At 44.4% G+C, this 13,497-nt stretch overlaps 1 protein-coding gene across 1 annotated transcript in view; it reads right to left on the bottom strand.

Moving 5' to 3' along the window:
- SLC5A1 (solute carrier family 5 member 1) overlaps positions 1 to 13,497 on the bottom strand; it is a 57,635-nt gene that overhangs the window by 21,913 nt on the left and 22,225 nt on the right. Inside the window, exons 3-5 of the mRNA XM_007170623.3 lie at positions 11,163 to 11,267; positions 10,501 to 10,560; positions 9,222 to 9,326 (exon numbers count right to left, since the gene is read on the bottom strand). Coding sequence (XP_007170685.1) covers positions 9,222 to 9,326; positions 10,501 to 10,560; positions 11,163 to 11,267 — 270 coding nt within the window. The remainder of the gene's footprint in view (positions 1 to 9,221; positions 9,327 to 10,500; positions 10,561 to 11,162; positions 11,268 to 13,497) is intronic.

The raw sequence follows: 13,497 nt of genomic DNA, 5'->3' as shown, positions 1-13,497 counted from the left end.
GTTTATCTGATCTATTCCCAAAAGCAAGTTTGAGTGCTGGAGTCCATGAGAGGGAAACCCTGCCTCACCCTGGAGTGGAGAGAGATGTTAGCAACATTGTAATTTTATCTCCTCTGCCCAGATGGGATCCATCTTGACTCAGACACAACCAGAGCATCACCACGAACCTCTTGTGTGGCAGGCTTGTTGATAGGTGGATTTATCTAGATTATCTCATGTAAATTTAGGGAGAATTGCTCCCTCTTCACCCCCGAATTCACCAGTTCTTGATGCAGTTCTTTTTCCTCCTGCCTCATTTAGCTCCATAAAGAACCTTCTACTTGGCTGGATGGTGCAGTTGCTAATTTAAACCAACAGAGAGCACTGGAGTCACCCAAAATGAATGTTCAGGTCCTCTCCAAAATACTACCAGGAGGACAGTATTAAGGGATGATGGTGGTGAATTTTTTGTTTTCAAATCTCTAGATGCAAAAGAACCTGATTTCCCCTAGATGCCACAAAGGGCTGTTTTATTGCATAAAACTGAACACATTTCAGGGCATGTAAAGGGCCACCCCGTCAGAGCCCTGGGGAAGGGCGCCCTTGCATCTCCACTTGATTTTTATCGTTCCCTCTACACCTCCCTGCAGCTCCTCGGTGCCCTCCAGTGGCTCAGGTCCCCACCAACCAAATCTCCTATTCCCTGCCTCCTGGTTGGAAGAGAGCTCGTCTCACACCAACTCCAAGCTTCTGTGTTAATGCCCGGCCTCCTCCCCCAAGTTGGCCCTCCTGAGGACCTAGTGCCTTAGCTCCCTGAAGATCCTCTAGTCCCAGGGGACCTACTGTCATTGTCTTCCCTGGAAGAGTAAGAAAGGCAGACACAGGAGGTGGGGAGAGAGATGGTGACTTAGAAAGAGACCCCCACCCTCAGGGCTGGTGGTGAGAGGACCTGGGTTTTAACCCCAGCGCTGCCACTATAGGCCTGAGTGACCTTTAATAAAACATTTTGCCTCTCTGTGTCTCAGTGTTCTCATCTTTAAAGTGAAAAGCTCTGACTCCTGGGGCTTGTGATTCTCAGTGGCTGGAAGTGAGAAAGACCTGCAGCCGAGGAAAGCATTCCCCTCCCAGATCTGAGACATCTTCTACCTTGCCCTCTGCAGCAGCTAAAGCTGAAGAGGAAGAAAGAGCCCCCAGCTGCACATTAGCCTCGCTAAGGGTGAAATGGCCACCCCTCCTTGACCCTGCACTCTGGGCCACCTGAAATTGTGATGAGTATTCACAATGCCAGTGCCTCCCCTCCAAGGCCTCTGTACTGTCACTAAAGTTATTTCAGTTAAAGGGGCTCCATTCATTGGAATGCTGTTAAATGTGCACACTTTAGATTCAGTGGATTAGCTAATAAGCATAAGTGAGCTATAAAAAAATTCCAAGGCTGCTACTGCCTTTAAAATGCCCTTGGTTGGTTTACTTTCCAGAGTAGTTAATTTGTAATGCTTTATGACAACATGCCATAGTAGACTATGATACCCTCATTAATATTTGCCTTACCATCATTAGTCACAAATAAGTAACTCACAACTCCTAAGATAACACAATAAACAAAGTCTATAAAGACTTATGGGAAGTCTTGGGCTAATCGAAATCTTGTTCTTATGATATGCATTCTGTTTCCAGCTAACAGGGCAGATAAAGAATTCCAAGGAAACCTCCCTCATGAATTGAAGAAACCTAGAACAAATGCTTCCTCCCATGAGTCATTCTTAACTTCAGTAATAAATTCTTTCTGTCCTTGGAACCCTGAAAGCCAGCAGATGTGCCTGGGGACACCATAGCTAAGCTTATGTAAGCTGGGGTGCTCTGACATCTGTGTTGGGGTCTCCTAGGTGCCCAAACATTTCCTTACTTCATTAGGGTATTTTTCCCTCCATATTTAGGGGATTTTACAGTTGACCAAGGGCTTTTAGATACATACATTGTTCTGATTCTCAAATCAAGGTAACAGGACAAGTAAATTGTCTGATGAGAGAGAAAAAGTCAATGACTTGCTCAAGGGCTAAAACTCAAGTTTTCTGTCTCCAAATCCAATGACCTTCCCACAACATTGAAAGGCAAGGGTTTTCCTTTCTGGAATATTTTCTGCAGAGAGCAAGGTCTTTTTTAATTAAAAAAAAAATGTTTACTTATTTTTAAAATAAAATAATTATGTTGTATGATATAAAAAACAATAGCACAAAAAGTTATACGTTGAAAAGTTAATGTGGTCCCACTTCTATCACTAGACCCAAAAGTGACCACTGTTGAGAGCCTTTCGTCCACCAGAGGATTTTTAGGTGGCTGGCTTAAATTTGTATATCAACAATTATATTTCATGGCCCCTAAAAAAATAATAATTATGAAGATGGAAATATGGGAAAATGTTTACAGCTTGATACTAAGAAGGGGGAGAATGACCACGATATGGTTTGCATATTCTGATTGCAGCTCGCTAAAGGAAAGCACACAATATGGGCAAAGCCAAAATGTGAAAATGTCTATGTTAGAGTTATAGGGTTATGGGTGCTTTTCCGCTCCAGATTTTCTTAAATGCCATCACTTTTCTTACAGTTCCAAAGGTGAGAGAAGCAGAAATTTAACAACACAATACATTCTCTACGGATATATGGCTATACACACATTATGTAGTAAAAATATTAAAAAATAGACCGGAAGAATACATACCAAGTTCAAGATAGTGTTTACCTTTTAAGAAGGAAGGAAATAGGGTCAAAAGGATATAGATAAGCCTTATCTGTTATGTTTTATTTCTTTTTTAAAAAAATGATAAGCTGTTTAGATCTACAGAATCCTGGTGGTGGTATTAGTATACTACTTTACTGTATGTTTGAAGCATTTCATTACTTTTTTATTTATAAAAATCAGGGGCTGGATAGGGAATATACCACCAGCTTTGATATAAAAGAACTCTCCTCTAATCCTATGAGATCATTTATTTCACAGCTCATCTCAGATTGCTCCTTCTCTAAACTACTCTTAGCTCTTAATAAAGAAGAAAAAAGGAAAGAAGGAAGGAAAGAAGGGAGGTAGGGGAAAAGGGAGGGAGGGAGGGAAGAAGGGAACAAGCAAATTTCCCCAGTGCTGCTAAGCAAAACTAACTTGAAGTGAATTAAACAATTATGGTCCTCTAGACCAGGGGTCAGCAAACTTCTTTTTTTTTTTTTTAATTTATTTATTTTTTTTGTTTATTTATTTTTGGCTGTGTTGGGTCTTCATTGCGGCGCGTGGGCTTTCTCTAGTTGCAGGGAGCGGGGGCCACTCTTCGTTGCGGTGCCTGGGCTTCTCATGGCAGTGGCTTCTCTTGTTGCAGAGCACGGGCTCTAGGCACGCAGTCTCAGTAGTTGTGGCACATGGGCTCAGTAGTTGTGGCTCACGGGCTCTAGAGTGCAGGCTCAGTAGTTGTGGCGCACGGGCTTAGTTGCTCCGCGGCATGTGGGATCTTCCCGGACCAGGGCTCGAACCCGTGTCCCCTGCATTGGCAGGCGGATTCTTAACCACTGCGCCACCAGGGAAGCCCAGCAAACTTCTTCTGTAAAGTCTCACTTCATGTTTTAGGCTTTGCAGGCCATACAGTTTCTTTCCAACCTGCTCAAGACTGCCTGCCGTTGAAGCATGAAAGCAGCCGTAGATGATACATCAATTAATGGGCATGGCTGTGTTCCAATAAAACTTTATTTACAGAAACAGGAACTTGGATTTAGCCCACCACTTTGAAAGTTTGGCTGAACAAGCTCCATGGAACTCACAGGGGACAATAAATACAGATCCAGTTGGAAAACCTCTTAGAGTAACAGTCTCTGACCATGAGCCTTGGGTAGTTTGTTTAGTCTCAGCTCTGATGTTTGAAATCCTGGGATTTTACATGTGTGCATTTGCTGCCCATTCTAGTCCTAGTTGTATCTGAGCACCCAGTAGATCTTGCCTGGCAATGAGGTTTGAGATGGAGAGCCCCATTACTCAAATTTCTCTTTCCATTTGTGAGTGAATGAACCAGGTGATAAGCATTCAAAACTTAAGCAAGCTCCGAAGCTCTTATTTTCACCCAAGGATCCAAAACAGATAGCATAGCTGCTATAAAAGTTTATTACAGTTGTGATCTGTGATAATAGCCCCAGGAAATATAAATAGGGACATTTGGTCATCACATGTAATTCATAAAATCTGGGGCTTTGTCTCAAGTGATTGTGCACATTTGAATATGATAGATAATGCCAGGAAATTTTACAGAACAGAATGCTTCTCTGAACTTCGTAAGGCAGGGTGCTGGGGTGGAGTGGGTGGGCGGGAAGGAGCCTATAAAATTCAGGATTACATGGAGGAATAATCAAGTCTGGGTCTCAGAAACCAAAAGGACATAGCCACAAGATGGCAGCCATAGTCAAGACTCCACACCACCCCTGTTCAATGGCCTGGGCCACATCTGGGACTCTCCACCTGAAATGCATTTCACTTTTTCTCTCCTATCAATTACATGCCCACTGGATCCCTGCATCCTCCCAAAGCCTTCCTGGTAGGTCCCTGATTGTTCCCTGCCTGGACATGGATATCACAAGGCCACTCCTCTCTTCTTACCCATGCCTCCCCACACACACAACAATAGTGATTAATCTCTGTTTGTGTGCAACGTAAATACATGATTACCTTACTCTGTTAACTAACAATTCTTTCCTTTTGTTCATAAGCCCTGAACTCGTGTATCTTAATGTGAGCTCCTAGCAAGTACAGTCAATATCAGTGTAATTCTTTTAAAGATTTCATGTTCTGTGACCCATGGTGAACCTGAAGTCAGCCAAATTTACAAAGTCTTGCCTGTCTGACCCTTCCCTGCCCTTCCCCACTGCCTAGATGTCCCACCTTCAGATCCCTTATACACCCAGTGTGCAGCTGATGTTCTCCCTTCACAGTCCTCTCAAATCCTACTCTCAGAAACTCATTTAAATTGGAAGGTCACTTAACTGGCTATTTTAATTTTCCCCAAGGTCTTGAATTTTGACTTGTTTGTACTGGCCTTAGAAGGCAGGGGGACATAATGTCAAAAGGTTTCGATTCAGTATCAGGGACTCTGCTTCTCAATCTAGTTCTGCTACTGTTTAACCCCACAAAGCCCCTTCTCTTCTCTGTAAAATGGGAGCATAGATCATAGAACTAGATGATCTATCCTGTTATCCTATGCCTTCATCCCATCCAAGCACAGAGCAGAATTGTGAGAACACAGACGCTGGGACTAGAGAGACCCAGACTCCAGTCCTGGCTTTGCAATACACTAGCTATGTGATTTGGGACAAATTACTTAACTTCTCTGAGACTCAGTTTTCTCTTCCATCAAGTGGAAAATTAAATAAAAATCCCCACCTGCACAGAACTCTTATGAGGACTGGAGATGGAATAAGTTAAGCCCCTACTGGAGACTAAGTAAAGCTATTGGCACCAAATAAAAGGCAGCTATCATCCTTCGTGTGCATTATTCAAGGGATTGCTGGCTCTGGGCAGCAGGTGGAGCTGGTAGGACATTGGGCAAGGCCTCCAGTAAGGAACCACAGAAATCACACAGAAAGGGGGCAGACCATACTCAGTACTGTTCAAAAGTAAAATTCAGAAAAAGCCAACTGCTGGGGGATGGACTCCATCAGGGTCTGAGCTGAGGGAGGCTGCCCCTCAGGTACCTGGGGGCTCCCAAGTCCAGGGAGGGTTAATCAGTAACCTGAACAATAGGTGAGGTGATTGGGAAGGCAGGCAAAGAGGTTGAGCAGTAAGCTTATTTTTATGACTACTGCTACATCAGCTTCAAGGGCAAAGGTCAGCCAACAGACTTTCACCCACCTGAACTGTGGACTTGGAGAAGGCTTGCTTCCAAGACAGGGGAATCCCAGTGCCCTCCTCTACATGCTTAGTAGACAGGTGCTACCTCACAAGCTGAACCAAGGAGCAAGGAGCAGTTCCCTCACCAACCTCCACTAGTGCCAGGGTCACCTCCCCACCCTCCCACTTACATTCCTTTTCTCTTCTTGCACCTGACCTTCCCTCCCTCAGGAAGCCCGATTTCTCTACCCCTCCCAGCAACTCCCAGTCCAGGCTATGCACACCAGTCTCTAAGGAAATAAGACTGAAATGCCCAGGCTTTTCATCTTATAACTAAAAACTACCCTGAAGGAAAGGAGGAGAAAGTGAAGGAGGTGGAATCATCACATAGGCAGGGAAAGCACACAGGCACCAGTCAAGGGCAGTAGCTCTTTATGTCAGGAAGCTGGGCAGGGAGGGAGCAGTAAGGCTGGGTGTCAATCCCAACTCCAAGACAAAGCCCTATTAGTCCAATCCCGGAGCACATGTTCCCACTGAGACTATTCAGTGGGGACATGAAAGTCTCTTCAACAAACGGTTCTGGGAGAACTGGACTTTACTTCACATCATATATAAAAATCACTCAAAATGGATCAAATATCTGAATGTAAGAGCTAAGACTATAAAACTCTTAGGAACAAACAGCATTCAATCTTCATGATCTTGGATTTGGCAATGGATTCTTAGGAATGACACCAAAAGCATGAGCAACAGAAGAAAAAACAGATAAATCAGACTTCATCAAGATTTAAAACCTTTGTGCATCAAAGGACACGAAAGAAAGTGAAAAGACAACCTACAGAATGGGAGAATATTTGCAAATTATGTATCAGATAAGGGTCTAGTATTCAGAATATATAAAGAACACTTTCAACTCAACATCAAAAAAGACAACCCAGTCAAAAAAAAAATAGTGTATGCATGTAGAAAGTAATAACATAAAAGGGAAAAATTATTGTGGTAGGCTGAAGATATATATACATTTCCTCTAAAGAAGCAATAGTCAAATGCAATGTATAGATTTCATTTGAATCCTGATTCAAACAAATCAACTGTAAGAAGACATTTTTCAGATAATCAGGAAAATCTGGATATGGACCAGGTATTAAACTACTTAAATTAAGAAATTACTATAAATTTTGTTAAGCATGATAATAGCACAATGGTTAAGTTCTTTAAAAGTTAAAGGTGCGTTCCGAAGAATTTACAGTGAAATGACATGATGTCTGGGATTTGACTTAAAATACTGTTGGAGAAAAAAGATGGAAGGGGAGAGATGAACCAAGAATGGCAAAATATTGTTCATTGTGAAAGCCAAGTGATGAGAATTAGATCCATGAGTACTCATTATACTATTCTATCTCTGCTTGTGTATGTTTGAAATTTTCCAAAATTAAAAAAATTGAAAATGTTATCTAATATTGTTGTTTTCTCACTTTTAAGTAATCAGGGCAATAAAAGCACGAGCTGCTATTTTTTCATTACCCTACCTAACTAGAGGAGAAGGCTCAGTTCAGATCCAACTGACTCAGATTTCAGCCAGGGCAGATCTTTTACAAGTGCTGAGATTGGTCCAATCTCACCTTCGGTGCTAGATGAGGAAGGACAAGAAAAAAGAGGAAAACTGACCATAGCCAATGAGATAACCCCTCTGATACAGCAGTGAGTACTTTGTAACTGCTGGCTAAGGGGGAAAGCTGGAACCACTTCCTATGTGAGCACAGAAAATGCCATTTCTCTCTCTGCCCTTGGATTTGGCAATGGATTGTTAGAAATGACACCAAAAGCATGAACAACAAAAGGAAAAAAAAGATAAACTAGACTCTATCAAGATTTAAAACTTTTATGCATCAAAGGACACTACCAAGAAAGTGAAAAGACAACCTCAAGAATGGGAGAAAATATTTGCAAATCATATATCTGATAAGGGCCTAGTATCCAGAATATATAGCCTTCTTCTCTAGCTAGGTTAGGGTGCTGAAGCAATCCAGGGAGCTTCTTACGGGGAGCATCGATGGTTCTCATGTTCATCATCATCATATCTTACATCCCAAAAACGCTTCATGTTTTCAAGAAAATCCATTTGATCCTCACTACCACCCAGGGAGGTAGGCGAGGCGGAATTTTTATCCCCATCCTACTCACAAAGAAGCTAAGCTCCAGAGAAGTAAAGCAATATGCTACTGGCCCCAGGTCACTGCTGGCGAGCAGTAGAGCAGAAGCCCAGCTCCTCCACAACCCCATGCTTCCTCCAATTATTCTCCTAGATAGTGTTCTTACCAAGGTCCTATTTTCTTTCTGTTATTCTTTATTCACATTTTCCTTCTTTAAAATTTTTTTTCCACTGTCGCTTTAACCTTTATCAGACTGACAATCTCCTTAGGGATTAAAAAAAAAAATTCCAGGCAAGACCTATAAGCAGACTTTTTTCTTCCTGCCATCTTTTGGGCTGTCAGGGGGAATATATCTCAGAACTTCAATGGTTTCCTGGATCTTTCACTTTGTTTTGTTTTACCATCAAAAGGAGTTGACTTGAACATTTTCAAGAAAGGAAAAGAGAAGTAAAGAAGGAATTCAAGTCTTGCTCCAGTGGGTCAGCCAAGAGCTCTGCACAGCTTTCAAACACACCCCAAAGGCCAGCCAATCCCTGAGAAATCTCAGCTCTGCATATTGGGGCCTGCAGCTCCACGTTGGCAGGGAGGCAGGCTAAATGGAAGGGGGTCCACCCCAGTGGTTGGGTTCAGAGAGAGCAAAAAATCCCCTGGAGGGTTAGCAACTAAAGGCCCAGGGAGCTGATTCTGAACGAATATAAGAAGCCTTGTGCAGTGAAAAGGACAGCGAGCTGGAGCCAGCAGTCTGGGTTCTACTCCTGAGCAAGAATCTCCATCCCCAGAGTTTCTGTTTCCCTGTTCACGAAGGAAGAGGGGGAATAATCTCTGAGGTCCCTTCCAGAGTTGCCACTGACTGCCCATGTTTAAGCACATCAGAAATGTCACTTGGAGCCAGATTCTGACCCTGACAGGGCATAAAGGCTTACAGCTACCTCTAAGGTCCAGGCCAGCCCGCAGGCATCCCTAACTCCCTTTTAATCTTCTGTTAAGAACAGCTTTCACTGAAACTTCTTGAACCGTTTATGTCTTCAACCTTCCCCACAGTAGAGGATAAGGAGTTCCATGTGTTCACTCCTTGATGTATGAAATAGGACTTTACTCTCAGAAGCAAAAAGGCCTAAGGGACCGAGTTAATAGAAACATATAGCACTGCCCTTTGGTGGGCCAGCATGTGCTGAGGAGCGAGGGTAGGCAGGTTCTGAGACAGCCAGTGCTCAGCCCCTAGGGCAGAGGACTCACCGAGATCTTGGTGAAAACGTACAGCAACAGGGACAGAACAGAGAGGTAGACCTGGATCCGCTTGCCTCCAAATCGCTTCCGCAAGTACTCTGGCATCGTCACCACCTGCATGGGATGGAAGGGCGGTCACTGCCAGTCTGAGTGATCAGAAGGCCCAGAGCAAGCAGAACAGAGGCATCCACCCCGGTGTCAGAGGTATGATCAAGGGTTAACCTTCGTTGGTCAGAGAAGTCTGCGAGGTGGCCAGATATCCCCATCCTCCATCCATTTGCTCATCTCCATCCCACATGCCCTACCACTGCAGAGGCAGCTAGGTATCATCCCAGGACATAGAAGGGCCCAATAAACAATTTTTTTAATGAACACATGCCTGCACATAACCAAGAAGGCAGATCCTTGCCCTGAAGGAGGAGGGGATAGATAAATAGATACATAGTCCTATACAAAGCACCTTCTGTGAACAAGCCATCATAACCACAGTGGTACCTTTTCAGTGCACCAAAAAAGGTGTCCAGGCTGGGTGTGTGCTTCACCCTGCTCTGCACATAAGCCTTGCCAAGGACTGTGGCTGCAGGCCAGCTCAACTGCTCTCCCAGTTCCTTTCTGCAAATTCCAACCACACTCTGTCTCGTGTCCTCAACCCTGAGCCTGCTGTCTCCTGGAATCAGACATGTATCACCAGCAGTCCATGAGCCTCCAGAAGATGCAGAGTCTGCCTGTGCCTCTTTCTTATTGATTTCAGCTCCTAATGTATAGACGTACACATGGTAGCTGCTCATTATATCTCAATGGACAGATGTTGCTAAAGCTCTCTTATGTAAAACGTCAGAGGTTTAGTCAAGAGACCGAGCATGCATTTGGTAGTTGAGTACCAGATGCATGCTCAGCAAACAAAGGCTGCTGATGTTTTTAAATAAAGGGAAAATATGGTTCTTTTTCTCATGTTGCTTCTGTTTCAGGGGCTGAGGCAGACAGTTACGTATCATGTGCAAATGCACGACAGTGCCTTGCAAGTATTCACCCAGACTGAGGGGATGTGATGCTTTCAATGCTGAATAGAGTGAGGTTGCTTAGGAGGGCTTCCTAGAGGGACAAGTCATGGCCAAGTAGATCTGTTGAATGCCCCTGAGAGCAGTCAGGAACTTTATAACCCAGGAAAGAGAGCCAAGTCATAGGCTCTTATCCCAGAAAGTCTCCTCTGCCCTCCAGGAGGACCAAGTTCACACAGATATTTGCCAGCAGGAAATATATATTACATAATAACAGAGCAAATACTTACCCCTGCCTTAATGTAAATGGGGACAAACACCCAGCCCAGCACAACCACCAAAAAAAGGGCCTGAAACCAAAAAAGAGGTGGAGTCAAACCAGGAGGAACCTTAGCCCATCCCGCTGCCTGCAGGGCTTGCAGCTGCTGCAGACCATCCACCCAGCATTTTCTCTTTGGGCTCTGGGCACAACTCCCTAAGCGGCCATCAGTGCTTGGAGAAGGCCTTTGATGCCTGATTGGTCCACAGGAACAACAGTTGGGCAACAGTGGAGAGGAGCCCGGGGGGCTGCCCACTGACATCACAGCTCCTTTTGCTTCTTCCCTGGTTTACAGGAGTAAAATACCATTTAGAGAGCTTTTAAAATTAAAAAAAATAATAATAATGGAAATCTGGTGGTACTTCCAAACCTCTTGATATGGCTGAAAGGGTACAGGAGGGGTTGGCTTTTTAAAAGAAGAAAGAAACACTATCGCCATCAAATCAGTGATTTCTCGTGGTGGAAGGGGAGCAGGACCCTGGGGTTCCTGAAGCTGTGCCCCTCATCCATCTGTACTCCAAGGTGGCCCTGGGAGGTTCTCTAACATCTAGAACATCTCTGAGTGTAGACTGGGCTGGCTGACAGCTAAAGATCCTTCCAGCTCCAGGACACAGTGTCTCTGATGTTACTCACGTTCCATTCAAAGCCCCCAGTGGCGATGCCTGCAGCTGCTCCCGTTCCCGCCAGTCCCACAAAGTGGCCGCTTCCGATGTTACTGGCGAACAGAGAGGCTCCAATCTGGAAACACAAAGAGAAGGTCAAGTGAGAACTCCATGCTTCACCAGGACACGCAGGGGTGGACCAAAGATAGAAGAGACATGTCATCCAAGAGAAGGACAAGAAAGAGCAGAGGCCAGCCAGGAACTTGACTATGCTGGAGTCTGCCGGGACCACTGGTTCAGAAGGCAGATGTGAGGACTTGGATAATAGCAAAGATAAAAAGGAGAGGACTGGGGAAGGAGTCGTGGGATGCATCCCCAAATCAGATCTCTGTGAGTCCTTTGTGAGCCCAATGCGCAAGTCAAGAAGGCATGGGAAGCTCCACAGCCAACCTGCCTCCTCTGGAAGTCTCCCCAGCGGCTGAGGGCTCAGGAGCAGGACCTGTGCCATTCATCTCTGTGTCCCCCAGCACTCCTGACTTGGGACCTTGACCAATACAGGATCTCAGGAAATGTGGACAGTTTTGTTGAAAGAAATCATTTAAAAGGAAGCCTCTGGACGTCAGTTACTTGTCACTTGTCAAAGAAGGCAGGGGGTAGAGCCAATAATTTCCAAGTGACTCCTAGCTGTTAAATTCTGTAATGCCATGAGCTCCCAAGTAACAAGAGATGCTAATAATAATAACTCTCTAAGTCAATATAGTAGTTTTTTTGGCCGCACCACGCGGCTTGTGGGATCTTAGTTCCCCAACCAGGGATCAAACGCAGGCCCCGGACAGTGGAAGCATGGAGTCCTAACCACTGGAACGCTGTGGAATTCCCTCGATATAGTATTTTTATTTTTTTACAAAGGTCCTATGGATACATGCACAAAACACTGCATTTTTCAAAGATATACATATGTCTAAAAACATAGGTTAGAAGACAAATTGGAAGGACATATACTAAATATCCAAGAGTTGAAGCCTGGGAGAGGAAAGGAGAATGGGATTTTTTTTTTTTAAACATCTTTATTGGAGTATAATTGCTTTACAATGGTGTATTAGTTTCTGCTTTATAACAAAGTAAATCAGTTATACATATACGTATGTTCCCATATCTCTTCCCTCTTGCATCTCCCTCCCTCCCACCCTCCCTATCCCACCCCTCTAGGTGGTCACAAATCACCGAGCTGATCTCCCTGTGCTATGCAGCTGCTTCCCACTAGCTATCTATTTTACATTTGGTAGTGTATATATGTCCATGACACTCTCTCACCCTGTCACATCTCACCCCTCCCCCTCCCCATATCCTCAAGTCCAGAGAATGGGATTTTTGAATAGGAGGTGAAGGAGAAAGTATCAGGTGAAACAAGAGAGGGATTTTGAACTGACCAATCATGGTACTGTACCATCAACTCAACCGCCTCTGAGGTCCAAGAGAACTCCAAAAAGTTCTAGAGCTTTTCTGTACCCAGGAGGAGAAGGCATAACAACATTTGATGATCACCAAACTAGTATAATTATCCCCAGTCTTGCTGAGCAATTGGGGGAGGCTGGTAGTTATTTGTCTAATATCCCTAATATGGTTCAAATTTGGAACAAAACACATATTTCCCAAAAGGCAGATTACTCCAAGGAACTGTCCTAACTGTTCCTCGATATAAAACAGTGGGTGCTTAGTGCCATATGCTAAGTCAGAGGAGAGGGAGATCTCTGAAGGCCGGGCCAGGAGGTCTCCAGAATGATGAAGAGACAGTGGTGTAAGTGCCTTCATTCATTCACTCAACAAATATTAACTTAGCACCTACTCAATGTGTTAAGTGCCATTCTAGACACTGGGGATTCCTGTATGAAAAGCACCACCAACAACAACAAAAAAGATCAGAGACTGGTTAAGTGCTGTGAAGAGAATAGAGAAGGTGTGATAGATAGAGTGACTGCTTTAGTCTGGGAAAGGTCCCTCTGTGGGGTGCCCTCTAAGCTGAGATCAAGATGATAAAAGAAGTCAACCATGCTGAGATCAGAGGGAAAGAGTTCCAGCAAAGCAAAGACCAACCCCCCACCCCCTGCCCAAGTGAGAAGGTCATCATGGTTGGGAAGCAGAAAGAAGGCCAGAGTAGCTGGAGTGTGGTGGGTGGTGTGAGATGAGGCTGGAAAGTTGGGAGGGGATACATCACGTAGGTCCTAGCAAGCCAGGATAGGAGGGTGGATTTTACTCTGTCTGATGGGAAGCCACTGGAGGGTTTCAAGCAGGGGAGGGAAAGGATCTAACTTGTTTTTAAGTATTGCTCTCAAGCATGTGGAGAGTGTAGTGTTGGGGGCAAGAGA

Source organism: Balaenoptera acutorostrata, chromosome 13 (genome assembly GCF_949987535.1).
Source record: "Balaenoptera acutorostrata chromosome 13, mBalAcu1.1, whole genome shotgun sequence".
NCBI lineage: Eukaryota > Metazoa > Chordata > Mammalia > Artiodactyla > Balaenopteridae > Balaenoptera > Balaenoptera acutorostrata.
The sequence above is the reverse complement of the archived record's forward strand: the minus strand, read 5'-3'. Positions and strand labels throughout refer to the sequence as shown.